At 35.4% G+C, this 18,523-nt stretch overlaps 1 protein-coding gene across 8 annotated transcripts in view; it reads left to right on the top strand.

The window, feature by feature from the left end:
* The window catches only part of CHODL (chondrolectin), a 431,404-nt gene extending 413,495 nt beyond the window's left edge, over positions 1-17,909 (top strand). For 7 of the 8 annotated variants that reach the window (XM_074326572.1, XM_074326602.1, XM_074326580.1 and 4 more), the window contains 5 exons: positions 7,324-7,633; positions 7,770-7,927; positions 11,401-11,487; positions 13,359-13,461; positions 16,508-17,909. In XM_074326572.1, coding sequence (XP_074182673.1) covers positions 7,324-7,633; positions 7,770-7,927; positions 11,401-11,487; positions 13,359-13,461; positions 16,508-16,592 — 743 coding nt within the window. In that variant the 3' untranslated portion in view covers positions 16,593-17,909. Of the gene's footprint in view, positions 1-7,323; positions 7,634-7,769; positions 7,928-11,400; positions 11,488-13,358; positions 13,462-15,094; positions 15,174-16,507 lie in introns of all 8 variants that reach the window. The other variant, XM_074326616.1, reaches the window with a different exon arrangement.
* The last annotated feature ends 614 nt before the right edge of the window (positions 17,910-18,523 follow it).

Genomic DNA, 18,523 nt, shown 5'->3' with positions numbered 1-18,523 from the left:
TGCAGATGAATGAACAGCAGAGACCAGGCTTTGATTGAGCATAAGGTATTTTTTAAACACATGGAAACACGTCTCTGACTTAAATTGTATCTTTTTGGTAGATTCTTGTTTGTGTGCCTTAAACTTTGCAAGGGAGAAAAAAAAAGACTAAAAATAGTACTTAAAAAATTGTTGGTGCAAGTTTATTCTGTGTCCTATTACTACATAAATTGTTGCAAGCCTTTTACTGTGTTTTCCTATTAAGTATTTATAGGCATCTTGTAGGTGACATCTGGAAAATTTCTAATTAACTGAACATGATCTATTTGATTTAGCGTAAATGATGATGTTTACTTGATATTAAAGCAGTTATGTTTTTTATGAATAATTTAATTGTCTTTGGCCATAAAAAATTCACATTGACATTTAACCATTATAAATTGATTTGCAATTTTGTCCTTTGAAGACTAATTTTTAAACATACATATTTCAGACATAATCGCAGAGTACAGAGCAGTTTAACTTGGGCATTTTGGAAGTAGTAGGTCTGCTTGATCATTGTTAAGTTTTGAGAGATGCATTAACTTTTTCATGCCACTAGGGACCATTTACCAAAATTCTCAAGTGTCTTTTTGACTGAAACAAGCTCTGTGGGGCCATTAGTATTTTTAGGAATACACCCACAATATGTGGAATACCTTTTCTATGTATTAAATACCAATAAAACTATTTAGTTGTAGAGTAAAGGAATCACTTAACTCAGAAAAGACAGAACATACAAAGACAAAGACAGAACATACAAAATAATCCTTTATAGAAATTCTCTTCCTCTCAGTACTTTAAAAAAAAAGTATTCTAAGATATAAAAAAAAGTACTTTAAGATATTCAGTAAGATACGTTATAATAGTTTGAAATGCATCACCCTTTTAAAAGTTGAGAACATTATGTATAAACAAAGTGAAAATATTTTAACAAGAAATAACATTTCAAACAACTTCATCGTCATAGTCTGCCCTGTAAGATTTAATAGCATCTAGCAGTAATAGAAAAGTATTTTTATAGGTTAGTGGCCATGCTTCTTTTGATACATGAATATGCAACACAAATAAATATATAACCATGAGGGTAACAATCAGAGAGTAATTAGTGAATTTATGATCCTAAGTTGGAAACTGCTTTTAAGGTCATAGACCTACCTATACTGATTTGTTGCTGAACATAGGTGTGTAGAGAATACCTACGGGGGCTGCAATCATTTAATTTTATAAAGTGACTGGTGGGTAATGACATATTCTTTAGGACAAAGGTAAGAGGATTTTACTAATGGGAATATGGGCACATATGAAAAAGAAGAGTTCAAAATTCAGGTCTTTAAGACGGGAAGATATGTTTGAGGAGCTGCACAAATATATTTTTAAAGATTTGAAATGTTTTCAAGTAATGTGTTCTTTTTTTACTTTCTTTTTTTAATTTTAGTGCACAGAGCAGTGATTCCCACCCTGTTTATGCTGCAAAATGGCATTAATTGTATTTCATGGTACCTCCAGATTTCTGCAGAACACTTTAATATGCATTAATTTGAAGTTATGAAAATTGGCAAACATTTTACGTAGGAGACTGGATGATTTAGAGACCTCTCTTTTATTACACAGAATATTGCAAAATCATGGTGGCGTCCAGTAGCCTATAGATTAACATAATAGCGAAGGAGATACAAAAAACTGTTATCCCAGCCTATGGTACTATTCCATGACATCATCAAAAGCATAAAGTGATGACAGTGCAGTTTTCAAAGATGCAATTACTTTAAGTATCTGTTGGGCAAGAAAGGAACAAATTAATCTTATTACTAGTCATTTAATAAGCTGCACATTTATCATAGCCATTAATCCTTAACTGCTGTTTTCCAGCATTTTATGGTTTTGTTTTTATAACTTTTTCCTGAGGATGGCAATATCTACTCCATTATAACGTTAAAAAAGAGGCAGAATTACATAAAAGGGTGCAAAGCGGAAATCCAGCTGATGTGCTCACTCACAGTTTTTACTTTTTACAAGTGTCTCCTGTGCTAGGCACTTGGCACACAGGTGGACGGATGTACACAGCTGCCAGGAGAGGTGATTTCTTGCACTGTTTCAACATATTACTGATGATGTAACGTGGCCAGAAAACTTGACTAAAGTAACTCTCCTTGTAATTGGGAGAAAAAAAAAAATCAGTTTGGGCCTTGTTTGTTTTATCTGGAAAATAAAAGGGCTACATAAAACAATCATTAAGCAAGTAGATAGTCTGAAAATCTGAGATCAATGTTCCAATATTAATCCTGTGTCTAAATGTTCAGTAATAGAAAATTCACAATGTGCTTAGAAACAAACTCTCAAGGCACAACCCCTTGTATATATTGGTCACCCAGTAATCAATAACGGGTCAATGCTAATAACTACAACATACAAAACATGAATAATATATATATCTGTCAATCCCTTTACACCTGAAGTCTTTCACCTTAGAAAAATATTATATTTGGGACATATATGGAGGCAGCATAAAAATCGGGGTAAACTCATGAATTGTAGAGGCAGATGGCCTGCTTCTAAACCCCAACTTTATGAGTAGGGTGACTTTGGGCAAATTATTTAATTTTTCTATGGCCACCTTTATTTTCAAAATAGGATGAGAGCTTCTGCAGCACAGGGTTGGTTGCAGGAGGGTTAAAGGGGTTTGAACACAGTCGGGGGGGGGGTTGTGTCATCACCAGGGGTGGATGCCAGGATGTCTGAGAGGGAACTCAGCACTGCAAGCCCTGTGCCTGAAGCTGAAGCCACCTAGAGGGAAACACTTATTTATTTATTTATTTATTTATTTATTTATTTATTTATTTATGTGTTTATTTATTTATTTATTTATAGCTGAACAGTCTGTATCAGCAGGAGAGAACATCTTTTCCCAATTTACCCAAAGGCCTGGATTGTGCTAGCAGTGAGACCTTGCATACTAAACTATTGATAAATGTCAGGCTATTATTATTTTCATTATTTCTTTAAAACTCAAAGTCACTCTCACTTTTTAGGTAAGAAAACAGGCCAGGAAATTTTAAGTAACGTCCCCAGTGTACCCACAGTTCAAGTATTGCTCTGGGATGCCACGCCAGTACTTATTCGTTGAATGCTTGAAATCTTAAATCACACAGTTACTTGGCTTACCATTTGTTATTTAGATCTCAATTTTAAATCTTAGGATTTAAAAAAAAAAAAAAAAGTCTCATTCCCTTGTCAGGAAGCTTGTGGTATTTCCTAGCTGGAGAGGTCGGGCTTGCAGCTGCCACCACCATCCATAAAATGACCCGACACTGTAATTTGGGTTTTGTTTACCAATTTAGGAAAATGGATTCCAGCACAATCTTAATAGTGTACTATACATCTAATTGCATTATAAATCTCTGTTCCAAAAAGAAAGTTTATTATGACAAAACGTTTTTTTATAAAGGAAAATTCTTAAGAAGTGGGTGTAACATTGAACACTGACAGCAGAACACGAGATCAATAACATTCCCTTTCTTTCCAGTTCAGTAGTGTTGGCATTGCCATCAGAGTTCATGTTACACTGTATACTGTAGCATCCGCATACTTACCAGTGTGATTTTGAGGGGAGTAAGAGAGAATTAGGAAAAACAAATTACTCTGTGGGATTCTAGTAAAATGCTCCAAGTCCAGTCAGTCTGGTTTGGGTTTATCATGTAGATCCTTTTTTGTACAACCTTTTCTTTGCAACCTAAGGATAGACCATAATTGAACAATAGGAATTCATAAAATGTCTTCTACATTTTGACTGAAAAACTGATATAAATTCAAGCTTCTTTATATTCATAATGTATGTTTATAGTGTGAGGTGTAGGATAAATGTTATTACTTTCTTAACTGAGGACTCAACTGTCAGAAAGTTAATAAATATAAGCAAAATACAACCAAATCATAGATCCCTTCTATTCAGGAAGAAAAAAGTAAACTACATTTATGAGTTTGGCCCCACTTTTACACCATTGTCAAAAGCATTTAAAACTCAGCCAATATTTAGCTCTAAAGGAGTTTTAATGACTAAGAAAAGAGACAAAACCATATAGTCATAGAAATGGTAGCAGAATCTTAGCTGTGACATTGATAGGACTGTTTATTTCAATAGGCAACACTGAGAAGTATCTCTAAATAAAAGTTCATGTGTTTATAGTTGTGTGTGTGTGTGTGTGTGTGTGTGTGTGTGTGTGTGTTTGAAACCAATAGGTGTAGGCTCCTAGGTGGAAGGTCTTTTCTCTGTCTTGTAAATAAGCCAAGAATCAAAGGACGTTTCTCACTCCAGGTGGTAGGTAACATTTAATAAATTATTTTTAGACAGTGTCGAGGGAGCCTTCATGTAATAAAAACTGTTATATGGTTATCTGAATATTTACCTGCATATTTTATGGTAAGTAGAATAGTAGATGGAAGATTAGATGTAGTAGGTGGAAGTAGATACACTAATTGAAGATTAGGATTCTTATATTTCAAAATAGTTGATGGATGATTTTATCTGAATATGTTATTTAAAAGTAAGAGAAAAGGAAATTCTCCCTGTGGACTCACAGAATGAGAAGGGAGATAATCATAATGGTTCTCTAGGAAGATTAGCCTTTAGAGAAGTGGGAAAAGTTGCTTCCAGAAGATCCATATTAATGGAACTTTTCTGGGAATTAGGGCAACATTTGTTTCCCAGCTGTTGGAGTTCCACTGCAATTATAGTCAAATGGGACTAGCTAAAATGACAGTGAGCAGTTCAATAACTTCCTCTTTCGCTGGTTTTGCTGCAACTTGGACCAAATTTGCACAATAAGGTGGAAATAAGTATTGAAAAACAGTTGGATGGAAAGAAATTCAGTGTCAGCTTTAACTGAATACACACCCACACACCCACACACACACACACACAAGAAAGATACCAAAAAATGTATACACATTTTAAGAAAGCAAAAAACTATATTAAAATAGTAATAATAAAAGATGAATACAATTCACATTTGACTTCTGCAATTACAAGAGGTGCTTAAAGTGGTTACCATCAGCATAATTTTAATACAGTTTTTTTCCTTTCTTAAAATGTGTATGCATTTTTTTTTGGCAGCCTCTGTATATACATGCCATAAAAACCTGCAATGTATCCATAATTTCCTGAAAACTGCCTTGCTAGAGCTGAACTGCTAGTGACTTTTCCATTCAAAATCTGTGGACACAGCTGATATTCAGTCAATACACTTTGGAGTTAATATCTATCTGAAGTTGGTAATTGGCCACTGTCCTGACCCTCTGAGAGTCTCCCTGCAGTGCAGCCACCACAGTCTCCACATGCTGACCCAGGACCCCTGCACCACTCCATCACCCACAGCCATGGCGAGTGTCAAGGCTGGCTATCGTCCAGGGGCTGTGAAGTATTTGCTGTTAATTATTTTAAATGTAATCCCTGTCTGTGGATTTTTCTTTTATTATTATCATTTCTCGACAGACTAACCTTTATCTACAGATTAAAATTGCTAATACCTAATAGTGGTATTAGGAATTTCCTCATGACACTTAAAGCCGTTGTGCATTTAATTAGAAGTGCTATTTTCATTTTATAAACAAGTTCATTCTCATCATCGTTTTTGTATCCTAACCATAAATAATACATCTGTGTTGCATTCATTTTTTAATGTATCAAAAATAATGAATAGAGACTTTTAGCATATAAATCGTACCTATGTATCCTCTGATGGCATTGTTACAGAAATCGTTTTTACTTATTAAAACTTCTAGCTAAATTTTTTTTTCTTTTTAATTTGAATTTTTGACATCTTGCAAAATAATCTTGTCGGACAAGTTGAATATTTTAAAAGTGCTAGAACCAAATCCAAGTCTCAGAGTTCTTGAAGTGAAAAACTAAACAAGTTGAAAACTTAAGGGAATGCAGTTGAGGTATTTTGAGACTTAGAAATATGTACAAGACATAGAAGATGAAAATGGAAACAGAGCTTGATTTAAAACTACAGGCATAAAAATCATTAGGCTTAGTGGCATTCTTAGAATATTACCAGAAACAACTATTTTAAATAAGGAAGGCATCACAAAACCTAATAATAAATTAGAAGAAATTTAAAAAAATAATAATAATTGTATGAGAATCAACCATTGAGACTTCCATAATCATCTCTCAAGGATTGTTTATTTCAGACGGATTTGTCCATTTGAAATCTCTTTAGTTCTAGTTTCATGTTTTCATTCATACTAGAGTGTTATTTTTTGTTAACAATTGGTTGGGACAGTCTATAAATTTGTTCATATTATTCAGTATGTTGCTCCTGGGGCTAAATCACAGTTGATGAGACAGAGAGGACAGCTGTTTTACTTGCATTGCTGGAACTGCCATTTTATTAGTTGGCTGTTTTCAGCTTGTGTCAAGTTATTGAATGCCTGTCATTCAAACACCATTGTGAGGTCAATGACCTTGCACTGATTTCTGCTCCCTCCTGCCTCTGAGTGTCATCATAGGTCATTACTTGCTGGTTCTGGGGGAGGATGGATGGGATACCAAGACTGGCTTAGTATGGTGTACTATAATTAAGAGTACAGACCTTGACTGCTTTAACTTTTAGCTAGTGTTTATGTCCAGGAACACCCCAGCCCTCCACTACTGACCAATGTTCCCGATTGGCTACAAAAGTAAATACACAGTGAAGAAAGCCATCATGCGGATGAAGCATGCAGATGAATCCTACCTAAGAAAGCAGTAAAGCTGTGCCTTAATTTCTTAGGATAAAGTAATTTAACTTAATTTCACATAAAATAGTAAGATAGTGTGTATTCCAGGGCTAAAGCTGAGCTGAAATCAGGGAAAGACTAGTGGAGGCAATGGACAGCAGGTTGAAAATAAGGAATAGTGACAGAGAGGGGTTCGTGGCAGCAGAGATCAGAGGTGAACCAGAGAATCTAATGGAAAACAAAACAGCTTGACCATTCAGCACATTGTCTCCATAATCTTGGCATACATGTTTGGTGGTAAATGGAGGAAGGTGTAAACAATAGAACAATAGGAATTCTATTCCTATGCACTGTAAATCCCTCATATATATAGTTTCATTATGATCTGATATGATCATGCATATTTGTTGTTATATTACAAATAATCAGGAAAATTCATTCTGCCTAATATAGGGGTATGTGGAATTCAATTATGAGAGGTTTTTTTGGTTCTTTTAATCAGACTTTTTGTTTTGTTGCTTATGTATTTAAGTCTTCATGTTTTTTTGTTTTGTTTGTTTGTTTGTTTGTTTTTTGTTTTAGGCCAAAAGGTGTGTTTTGCTGACTTCAAGCACCCCTGCTACAAAATGGCCTACTTCCAGGAACTGTCCAGCCGAGTGAGCTTTCAGGAGGCACGCCTGGCTTGTGAGAGTGAGGGCGGAGCCCTTCTCAGCCTTGAGAATGAAGCAGAGCAGAAGTTGATAGAAAGCATGTTACAAAACCTGACGAAACCAGGAACAGGGATTTCTGATGGTGATTTCTGGATAGGGCTTTGGAGAAATGGAGAGGGGCCTGCATCTGGGGCCTGCCCAGATCTCTACCAGTGGTCTGATGGAAGCAGTTCCCAGTACCGGTGAGTAGGGTCCTGAAGAGGCGAACGTGCTCTGGGGAACTTGGGAGGGCAAAGGGAGGTTTCTGTTACCTGTAGAGGATGGCAGCATAGAAGGAGCAAAATAACCTAGGTGTTATTTGCTGCTCTGTATTTGCAGAAACTGGTATACTGATGAACCTTCCTGTGGAAGTGAGAAGTGCGTTGTGATGTATCATCAACCAACAGCCAATCCTGGCCTTGGGGGCCCCTACCTTTACCAGTGGAATGACGACAGGTGCAACATGAAGCACAATTACATCTGCAAGTACGAACCAGGTAGGAAGTATTGTAAGTTGGTACAGCAGATTTTGTGCACATTTGCTTATATCGAGTTTTAGCTTCAGGATTCGCTACCTTTGCTCTTTTGTTTTTCTGCTCTGAAACACGAATCACTTTGCAGCTTGTCCTATCGCTCTGTGTACTGAAGCACATGGTATTCTATAGAACAAACTGCCTGATGAGTTAAATAGAAGTAGAGTAACTAGAAACTATAGAAACGAGAGTAACTAGAAATAGAAACTACAGTCACTAGAAATAGAACTAGGGAGTAACTAGAAGCATCTGGAGAGGTGTCTTTAAGAGAACATAGTCATTTCTAATCTTAAGGTCAAATTGTGCCTTTGTAAATATATTTTATGAAAAATAAATTTATTTTAAAGTATTTAAAATATTTAGCATAATGTGTGTGAAGTAGGTATACGTAACCTTGGAACCTGTAGCTTTACATGTCTGAGCAACAGTTCTTGAGGGTCTTATCTGGGGAATTTAAGGGAACAAAGGACCTTTCTCCTGGAACATTAGCTTATTATGTCATGGATACTTGGCACATGCTCCTCAGTGAATGTCAGAACTGGTCATAGCTCATTGAACCATAGTTAAACAAAGTAGAGGTGTTCGCCATGTTCTTCCCGTGATCCTCATCTTTTGAAGTGTTCCGCCTTAATCAGCTTTCCTTGAAGTCTCCAACTTGTGGCCATTTGCAGCGAATGGAAAGGTTGCATCGACCTGAATTACACCAGTGTGGTTTCCTGTGGAAATAGTAAATTTGAATTACCTTGAATAAGACAGCTGAACTGAATTGATATTTGACCAAAGGAGAGACTAATCAAACTATGTACACTCATTTTTAAAAATCATTTAAGAAAGTCGTATTAGATACTTAGGCTTTGGGATTTTTTTTTTTTTTTTTTTTTCTGTTTGTCTCCTTGGTGTTTGGAAGTATCATTTTAACTCTTCTGAGAGGCTTGACCTCATATGTTCATGGAAGGCAATTATAATCAAGTACTGCTGTTTCCATTATTCTCTTGAAATTACATGATTCCATTTCTCATAAAGCACAAGGGATTATTTGGATTAGATTTACTCTTTCTCATGTTTATCCTGCTCTTGAGTATATTAGCCAACTTTCTATATCCCTGGTGAGTTTATTCTTTAAACTCCTCAGTTGCTAAATCCATTATTACCGTCCTAGAAGCCTTTACAAAGCTGAATCTGTTATGCTCTTGTGTTCTTTGTCTGTTTTTTTTCTTAGAAAAATATAAAGTTGACATTCTCTGGTAGTTTAAATTTACAACAGTATGTACTGGAAACTACTAAATGAAACAAAGTATATTATAGAATCTTCTTAATACAATATTATCTTCTTTCTTCCAGCTTTTAGATGAACTATTTGACCCTAAGTACATTTGTTTATTTTATTTTATTTTTTTGCCTTCAGTTACCACATTATTCAGGACGGTATTAACTCCGGGATCTTCTTGACTTGTTTTATATTAGGTAATCTAGGTTTGTTTACTAATGGAATAGCGTTGTAGACATAAAATTATTTTTTCCTTCATCCTCTATATTCTACCTAAATCTTCAAACGTCTATACTTTGTGAACAATATTCTTCTGTGTATTTATTGTTTTTGAAGCATATGCGCAGTTTTACAGTTGGTCTTATTAATGTACTTAGAGTTTTTATTCTTTGATTTACTTTAAATATTTTCAATTTCAACTATTTATTTTCTGTTTAGTTAACCTTCCTTGAGCTTAGTGTTTTATTTATGAGAGATATTGGTTTGATTAAATTCCTTTCTTATGGAGTCATTGCTTTTCAGTGATGAGTGGTTAGCTTTTTAGTGGTGAGGGAGTTGGAGGATTAAACAGTGGGACTAATTAAAATTTACAAATTATAACACTAATTATTTTGAACTCTATTCTCCAACTATACCAGAACTACTGTGGGATATGAACTTAGTCTCAGTTTTCTGCTCCAACACACCATCTAATAGGATGACTAATGATATTCAGACTGGTAAAAAATTTAACCTAGCTATGCAGAAACTGAACAATTCACTTCTGACTTTGCACACTCTCTTCCATACCATTTTATGTTGTTGTCCTGTGAATTGCATATCTATTCTTTAGGTCTACCAATGTTATTTTTATGGGGATACATCTGAATCTAATTTTTGTATTTATTAAAATTGCACTATACACTCTTGTTCTTAGGCATTATAAAATAGTGTCTATGGTATTATGTTTCTAAAAGTTTGTCACTTAGCAATCGCATTAACCTTAAATTTTATTAAAGTTGTTTTTAAAATAATCAGTTCTATGTTGATAAATTACATAGTATCTGTGTTATTTGTCCAGCAAATAACCAGCTGAGTGTAGGCATAGAGGACGTAAGTTCTGTGGGAGAATGAGTGTAGGTGGGGTAGGGCTGTATCTGAAACCTCGAGGGGCTGTAAGAGTATCAGGGTGAAATATGTAGACCAGAATAATAAGTACCATTACAGGTTGGTATATGATTAAACTTCCAATGAATAGAGACAATGTGGCCAAATTAGAGAAGTAAACATTACATTACGAATGATATACTCTTCTAAAAGTAATATAAGATGCTGCATGTGTTTTTTCTTTTCCATCACTTGAAAAAATTAAACAAGAAATTATATTTTGGGGACAAATGAAAACAAATTTAGAGGGCATTTTCATACTAATTCAATTTCCATTCAGTAAGCTATTAATTTAACAAATAGAAGCTAGAAACAAAACAAAACAAAACAAAATTAGGTGACAGAGCCATACCAGATCCTGGTAGGGTATTTCAACATTTGTAAGGGCATGTCAATGAAAGAGATCTCACCTCATAAAACCAGGAAAAGAAATAACTCACAAGCCTAAATTTATTATTATCTTTTAAAGAGGTAAACACTGTTGGAAAGCAAAACTAAGGATGGCATTGTTTGCATAGTACAGAAACGTGCTTTAGAACATTATTACTTGAATCATTAATTCCAAGTGCAATCCATATACTGTCTTCTGCTGATAATATTTTTATGAGGAGAAACCTAAATATTGCACTGATATGAGCAACAAAGTCATCTTTGCTTGTCATTGAATTCTAGTTAGTTGCTCACATTCTTATGATCCCCGATTCTTGCTTATCTTTGCCTAGCGTTGTGCCTGGTTTGTCATTATGGCCTGTAGCAGGCTGTCATCAGCATAGACATGCTTTTGATTGCTAAATGCAGTTTTGGGTCACAAGGATTCACCCCGTGGATCCTTGACTTAAAGATAATTAAATGTTTCTAGTTAGATAATTTCATGTAAGTTTAAATTCAAAACATTGCTTCTTGCTGTAAATTGTGCAGAAGTCAAAACTCTGATGTTTAAATGGTTTCGTAATATAAACTTTTATTTTCATCTGTTTGCATTTCTCTTATCATTATCAATGATGCCTGTACTTATTATCTGCAGAGATTAACCCAACAGCTCCTGGAGAAAAGACTTATTTTACAAACCAACCAGGAGACACCCATCAAAACGTGGTTGTTACTGAAGCAGGTAATTTGTTCCTGTGACTTTATCTCCTCCGTCAAGAACAAGAGCTGTACATGTAAACTCTGCTTCAAGTTGGCCCACCTTTTCTTGTTGCTTGGTGAGGTGGTGCACTGAATATTAAACTTCCAGTGAATGGGCCTAAGGATATTTACTTTTGAACTAGGTTAGAACATATAGGGTGAAGCTAGTTGTTAAATAGAAGAACCTATTTTTGTTTTCTTCTCATTTTCACTTCAAGTGGAAGCATCTAGTACTAAACTAAATAATCCCCATTAAAACCTGAATATACAAGGAGCTTCCCCAACAACAGGTAGGCGTTATGCTGTCAGTTGGGACATTCAGTGGCCTTCAAACAGTGGTGTGCTGCTAAGTGTTTAAGGCTCGGCTACGGTGAGGTAGGTATAAAATAAAAAGCCTGATTTGTAGACTTTGCAGTTTTCTGTGGTATAAGAACTCCCTGGATGATTCCAAGCTACCAAAGTGACATCACTGAAAAGCAGGGTGGGAAAAATGCCTACAGTGAGCTCTCAAGCCAGCTGCCTCTAGCACACCACTGTCTGCAAAAGAAATAATGAAATCCCGATGCAAATTGCATGTTAGTCAGAAATCATGGCCCTATGCCAGTTGGATGTAACTGATTTATCTGAGAGCTTTGTGAAGATTGAGCCAAAGACCTAGAGTCTCAAAATCTTTCCGCCGGTGGTCCAAAATCCATGAAAGAGTAGGAAATGCGTTCTCTTTTTCTTGACTATTATGTATAAGGGATTGCGATGGTATTTTGAAAAGGAAAGAGAATCGTGAATTTTTAAAATCCTGAAATCATCTACTGGAAGATCAAAAGTAGGCGAAAACAGCAAATTATTCCCCAAATACCCCATCACTGAACTGTAGTTAATTCTTTTTCTGTTAAGAAAGGAATTGATGTGCAGCTATATGGATAGTTTGGTCTAAGTTCAGTCCACTTTGGCCAGAATTATTTACATTAATAATGATGATGGCTTTTGATTTGCTGGGTAGCTGCATAGTTTTCAATTTACTTTTCTTGTATGGATATGATATTAAAACTTAGCACTTCTCACTTTTCAGGTGCCTGATTTTAAAACCTAAAAACAGGTTTTAAACATCTAGAACATCTAGAACATCTAAACCTAATTAAAGATAGCAGTAAATCATTACATTAGGAATATTTTCCCTCTTATGACATTTAAAAAAATGTTTAATAACATAATTTTAAGCTGTATTGAACTTCAGTTTTTTATTTTACCAAGATACCCAACATTATCAAATGTTGGAACAGGATTTAAAAATGATTCATTTTAGAATTTAATTAAGATCAAGTCTTCATGACTCTAGAGTCTTGTGTCTCTGGGTTATGACTGTATAATCAGTTAATATTTACATATTTTGCTTTAATCCCAGGGTGTCTTGCATATCATCGTGGCACTGAACTTACTGGTTAGGATAATGTCATATCAAATAAATCAACAGTTATTTTAATAATGATTATTATTTTTTTTAATAATCAGTGCTTGTTTCTCTAAGAACTGAAAAGGATTAATGAAGTGAGATAGCTAAGATTATTAATACATTATGGAAACTAGCTGCTATCTGATTTGCAGATTTCATAATAATTCTGGAAATATGGACTTGGAATTAGAGCGTGGCAACCAGTACAATATGATTTTATTTTCTATTTTTAATAAACATGAATATATTATTAGGTTATTCAGCATCTAGGGAAGAACCTTGCTTAGAATCTGTTTATTGATAATAGTTCTATTTTACCTTAAGTTTTTGGACAATTTTTGTACAATTTTGGTGTTAGAATCCTGACTCCATTGTCTTTTTACGCTAAGATTGTTTTCCTTTTGTAGGCATAATTCCCAATCTAATTTATGTTGTTATACCAACAATCCCACTGCTCTTATTGATATTGGTTGCTTTCGGGACCTGCTGTTTCCAGATGCTGCATAAAAGGTAAATAATTCATATACGTAGAGACACCTTGAAAAGTTTTAGATAAGTTTTCAGAACTCTTTAAAAATGTTAGTACAAAATTCTATTTTTAATTTGCCTGAAGAAAGTTCTGATTTTTTGTTACCTGTCAGGACAAATCCAGTCTATACAATCTAATAAGATATACCTTTTTAGAGGATTCATGCATTATCTCATTTAATCCCCACAGCCAAATGAAGTAGGTACCCTTGTGTTTCTGTTTTTCGATTGGGGAGATGGTTGCCTAGATGGGTGTCCCAATTTGCCTGGGTCTCATACCTAGTGTGTGTGGTGGATCTGAAATTCAGATGCTTGTAAGCCTACAACATACATAACTGTATTATACTGTCTCTTGTTTATTAAGGATAAGCAGTGCTAAGCCTTTTTAATCTTGACCTCAAGTTGTATGCATGACTTGAGTTGTGCAGGTGTACTTTGTAGTACCTTTTCAAAATTTCAAGTCATAGCTTTCTGTTTGATTTCAAAAGGATCTTGTAAGTATAGGAAATACAGGACAGCGGTAAAACTAGGTCACTTTTTAGTAGGCATCTTGAAATAAAGTAATGTATCTTCACAGCAGGTTTCTTGGGAGTATTCTTTTACATCTATTGCCCCATACCCTTGACTTACAGGTAAAAGATGTCCATCTGTGTCCAGTTGTCAATTAAATTAAAATAATTAATCTATGAAATATAAATATGTATCAAATGAAAAGACGCTGGGTTTGAATAAGAGCATGTTTGCTAGAATAAATTGGACATCTTTGCCTGAGCATTTCCACTGGAAACTGATCAAGGGAATGCCTCCATTATGGAGGGGCCTGCAAATAAGTCATTTTTCATTTCTGGCTTTACTTCCTCTTTCCTTTTCCTGAAATAAATCCTAAAGAATCCACTAAGTAACAAAAGCTCTAGAAAAAAAATTCATTAGGTGTAAACTCTGAATGGTTTACATAAAATTTGAAAAGGATCCAACCTGTGATTTACTGGCTGTTTAAGTAGGACATTTTGAATAATAGTAATAAATAAAGTCTGGCCAACTGATACCATATTTTATGTTCTCTTGGTTTTCCCATGTATGTATAAAACACAGTTAAAATTGGTTTTCAATATTTTGTACAGAATAAAGACCGTAGTAAATATCTAGCTTCTTCCCTTAATTCCTAAGACTGACAATGGAAAGATGGTTTTTCATTATGTAAAGCAATAAAGTAGAGGTAGGATTTGATATAAATCCCCCCTCCCCTGATAACCCTATTAAGGAAGATCTCCTTAAGAACTATTAAGGAAGATCTTTAAATAATAAGTCAGCCTGAAAAGTGACTTGAAAAATATTATGTAGATATTCTCATTTCTAAGATAAAAATCACTAAAGTGCCAGTAACTGAGTTTTCTCTAAAGTTTGTTTTCCTTCTTCCAAATAGTGTGTTATTGTAGAGAGTCGACTCATTCAAAAGTCTTCCAGGTTTTTCCATCTTGAAGATCTGTGGAGTTTTCATGGTTTGAAATTCTCAGAATGAGAAAATAAGCCAAAACAGAGTGCCTCTCGGTGCCAGAATTAGCTGTAGTGCTTCATTCATTCGTTCTTAGATCCTCCCCCTTTTCCTTTCTTCCAGGAAAGCAAGGAGAAACTTCATCAAAGACTCCACTCCATTATCATCTGAGTGCCTTGCAGAAAGTTTAAATTCCAATATGGTACACATGATGGTTTCTATCATTCCATGTCATGTTCACAATAATAACTGGTTTCCTTAATTGGTAGTGACTCTTAAATGAAATACTAATGCTACACTCAAACTACATTAATAACTTAACCACTTTTTTTAACCATTCAAAATATTTCATGTTTTTCATAAATGTTGTTTGATTTATTTCCCATTCATGTTAAATGATGTAATAGATTAAGATGTGTTGATCTTACTTATTGGGATGCAAATCTTCCAAACATATGATTTGGGCATCACATTTTATTCATGATTTTTCACAGTTAAGTTGAAGTCAGTTAAGTCATACTGTAAAATTGTACTGCTCAGGATTGTTTAGGAAGAGTTCTCTTCTTTCTTTGAAGGAGATCTGCAACATCTGGTAGGTAGATGGAGAGTGAATGGAATGGGGTCAAAGGCATGCATGTGGGGATTGGAGAGGATGCTGTTGGAAGGAGCATCTGTGGGAGGAAGGCGGTTCAGAACACAGTGAGCCGGGGCAGGATCTGGTTAGTGGTGCAGGCGAGGGTTCATTCTCAGGAAGCTAAGTCAAAAGGAATCTAGAGCTTATAAATAGTCTGGCATAAGATGACCTGGGTACACTCAGGAACAGGCGCTTTCGCAGGAGCCCCGAGAAGTGGCCGTTTCACAGAGTTAGAAGACAGCACAGCCTGTGGCAAACACTGGAAATGTGGGCCTGAACTTTAGATATGACAAGGGTGAAGTTCAAGCTCAGATCTAGGGGAACTCAGATACCCATAAGTTATCAAGAGCTGAATCTGCTTTGAACTACATTTGTTTCAGAGACTAAAACAAAATTAAACTTTCAAGGATTATGGTAAGTGACTTAATTCTAGGACAGGAAAACGATGGGAGGATGGGGATAGGAAAGTCCTTATTCTTAGGACAAAAGTACTATTTTGATGATTTGGCATTGAATACAGCATATGTTAATGGAAGAATATTCAAAAAGCAACATTTCAAAAATCACAGACCAAAGAGAATGAAGATTTATTACAATGAAAATGTTGGCATTATGTCAGACGTGTGTGTGTGTGTGAGTGTGTGTATGTGTGTATCCGAATTTTAAACTGCAAAGGGTCAAACAGAAAATGCTCTATTTTATTTTATTTTTTGTTATTTCATATGAACTGTTTACCATCTTCACATACCAGATTAATCTAGAATTTTTTGTAGGAATTCAAAAAAATATGCTGGTGAGAGAAGGACCCTATTATGCTAAGGCTCCAAATCTCCGTTTGGACCAAACCATGCCTAGTTTGATAAAAAGTCTCATATATCGAACCTACTTCTTATGTCTTTCAGTAAAGGAAGAACAAAAACTAGCCCAAACCAGTCCACACTGTGGATTTCAAAAAGCGCGAGAAAAGAAAGTGGCATGGAAGTATAATAATTCATTGACTTGGCTCCAGAAAAGAAAACAGTTTTATAGTTCTGGATCTGTATAAGGAATGACATCAGAACATTAGCTTGGAATGGCTTGAAATCGCAAAGGATCTGCAAGAGGAACTGTAAGCTCCCCCTTGAGGCAAATAGTTAAATAATTTTTCTATGTTTATTTCATTTACAAAATATGCTGTGCTACTGTTGGAGTGAGACATGCTTATTTTGCTAACTGATGCACCCAAACTTCAAGTAAGTGGAATGGATCATGCAGATAAAATTGCCGTCAACACATCAGAAGAACGTGGGTTGGAAGGAGTTATTTTTGTTTTGTTTTTTTACTTTCCATAGGTTGTAATCTAGTTAACGTAATGTAAATTGTATTGAAATTTACGGTGTGCAAAAATATTTTACCTTTACATAAGTGTTTGATAAAAATGGACTGTTCTAATATTTATTTTTATGGTGTTTCATTTTTTAGTACATGCTATTTTGATTAAAGAAATTCATCACCGTTGTCATCTGAATTCACACACATATAAATCTATTACCATAGAAAAAGTTCTCTTTCTAGAAATGGTTCATCTTCTTCCAGTTTCTCTGCATTGGGTCAGACAATGTGTAGGAAATGTCTTCAGAACTAAGAAGCTATTTCATTAACTCTGGTATTAATCTACTCAAATATTTTACTTAGAGGCAAGACTTGTCTAATTTCAATTGTGCAAGACATGTGCCTTACAATTATTTTTAGTTTAAAATTCAACAGATTTTGTATTAACTTTGTTAATAACTGTATAAACAATAATATACTCAATCTAGAACACAAATGTGGCATACAGAATATAAATCATATGTCTTCACATGTTGCCTATATAACCAGAAGTAGCTCTCTGAGGGTTCTGGAATCAATTTGGTCCCTCCCTTGCACAGAAAACAAAGAGGGTTGTTTGGGGTCTGGGATTGCAACTGGAGGCAGGTAGCTGCACAGTTTGCCAAAGAAGGTTTTTTCTAGCTGTTTAGCCTCTATTAGTGTATAAAGGGGTTTTATAGTTGGGGTCAGGTGAGGGGTCACATTGGTATGGAGAGAAGCACAGCACAGGAAAGAAACTATGAACTAGAGTGAAAATGGGCTGGAGGGCATCAGTGAGCATGTTTGTTAATGAGGGTTTGGCTAGGAGAGTAAACTGGGCCTCCTCTCTGTCTTATCTCCTAGTTTCTTTCAATGCTTGTGACTCCTTCTCAAGAGAGAGTTGTAACTATCTGGTCTTCAAGTGTCCCTGTGCTCCTTTGAACCAAATAAAAAGTTCTTGTTTCTGAAGAATGATCCTTGGTGGTGTCTGAATCTCTCTAGTGCACAAAACAGAGATATTTGCATCAATACGTGAAGAATGTAAGCAAATTACTGTTTACAGGTAGTGAGAGTGAAAGTTGTGGTCAAAGAGCCTTTGAAACCTCATCTTTTTCTGGTCAGTCTTTTCAGTTAGATAATAAAGAGCTTTTCTTGATTCAACTCACAACCAGAGTTGGTTGGCAAAACTAAAAGGCAAAACAGAAATTAGTGGACATTGGCCTCTTTTCAACTGCTCAGACACCAAGGGAAAGGACAGCTGCATTCTAAGCTTAGATCCACCCACATTTAGCACTCCTATTTCTTTTCTTGGCTACCCATCTTTCTGGGCAGAACGGGAGACCAGCTGCTGGGGTCTACCTCTTCCCACCAGGCTCCCACCCCACATTTCTTCCTTTCAGCAGGACTGATGGAAGGAGACTGGGGCCTTCCCCATTGTCTCTGCCACCTATGCCTACAATAGCTGTACCAGGAGAGGCAAAGCTATGGGGAAGGGCCTTGGTTTTGGCTTTTATCTTGATCCAGGTCTGGATAACTCTTCTGGTATTAACTACAAAATTCATAAGTTACTACGAGTGGGACAATGAATG

The sequence above is a fragment of the Rhinolophus sinicus genome, linkage group LG01 (genome assembly GCF_036562045.2).
Source record: "Rhinolophus sinicus isolate RSC01 linkage group LG01, ASM3656204v1, whole genome shotgun sequence".
NCBI classification, from domain to species: domain Eukaryota; kingdom Metazoa; phylum Chordata; class Mammalia; order Chiroptera; family Rhinolophidae; genus Rhinolophus; species Rhinolophus sinicus.
This window is presented reverse-complemented; position numbering and strand designations above follow the sequence as displayed.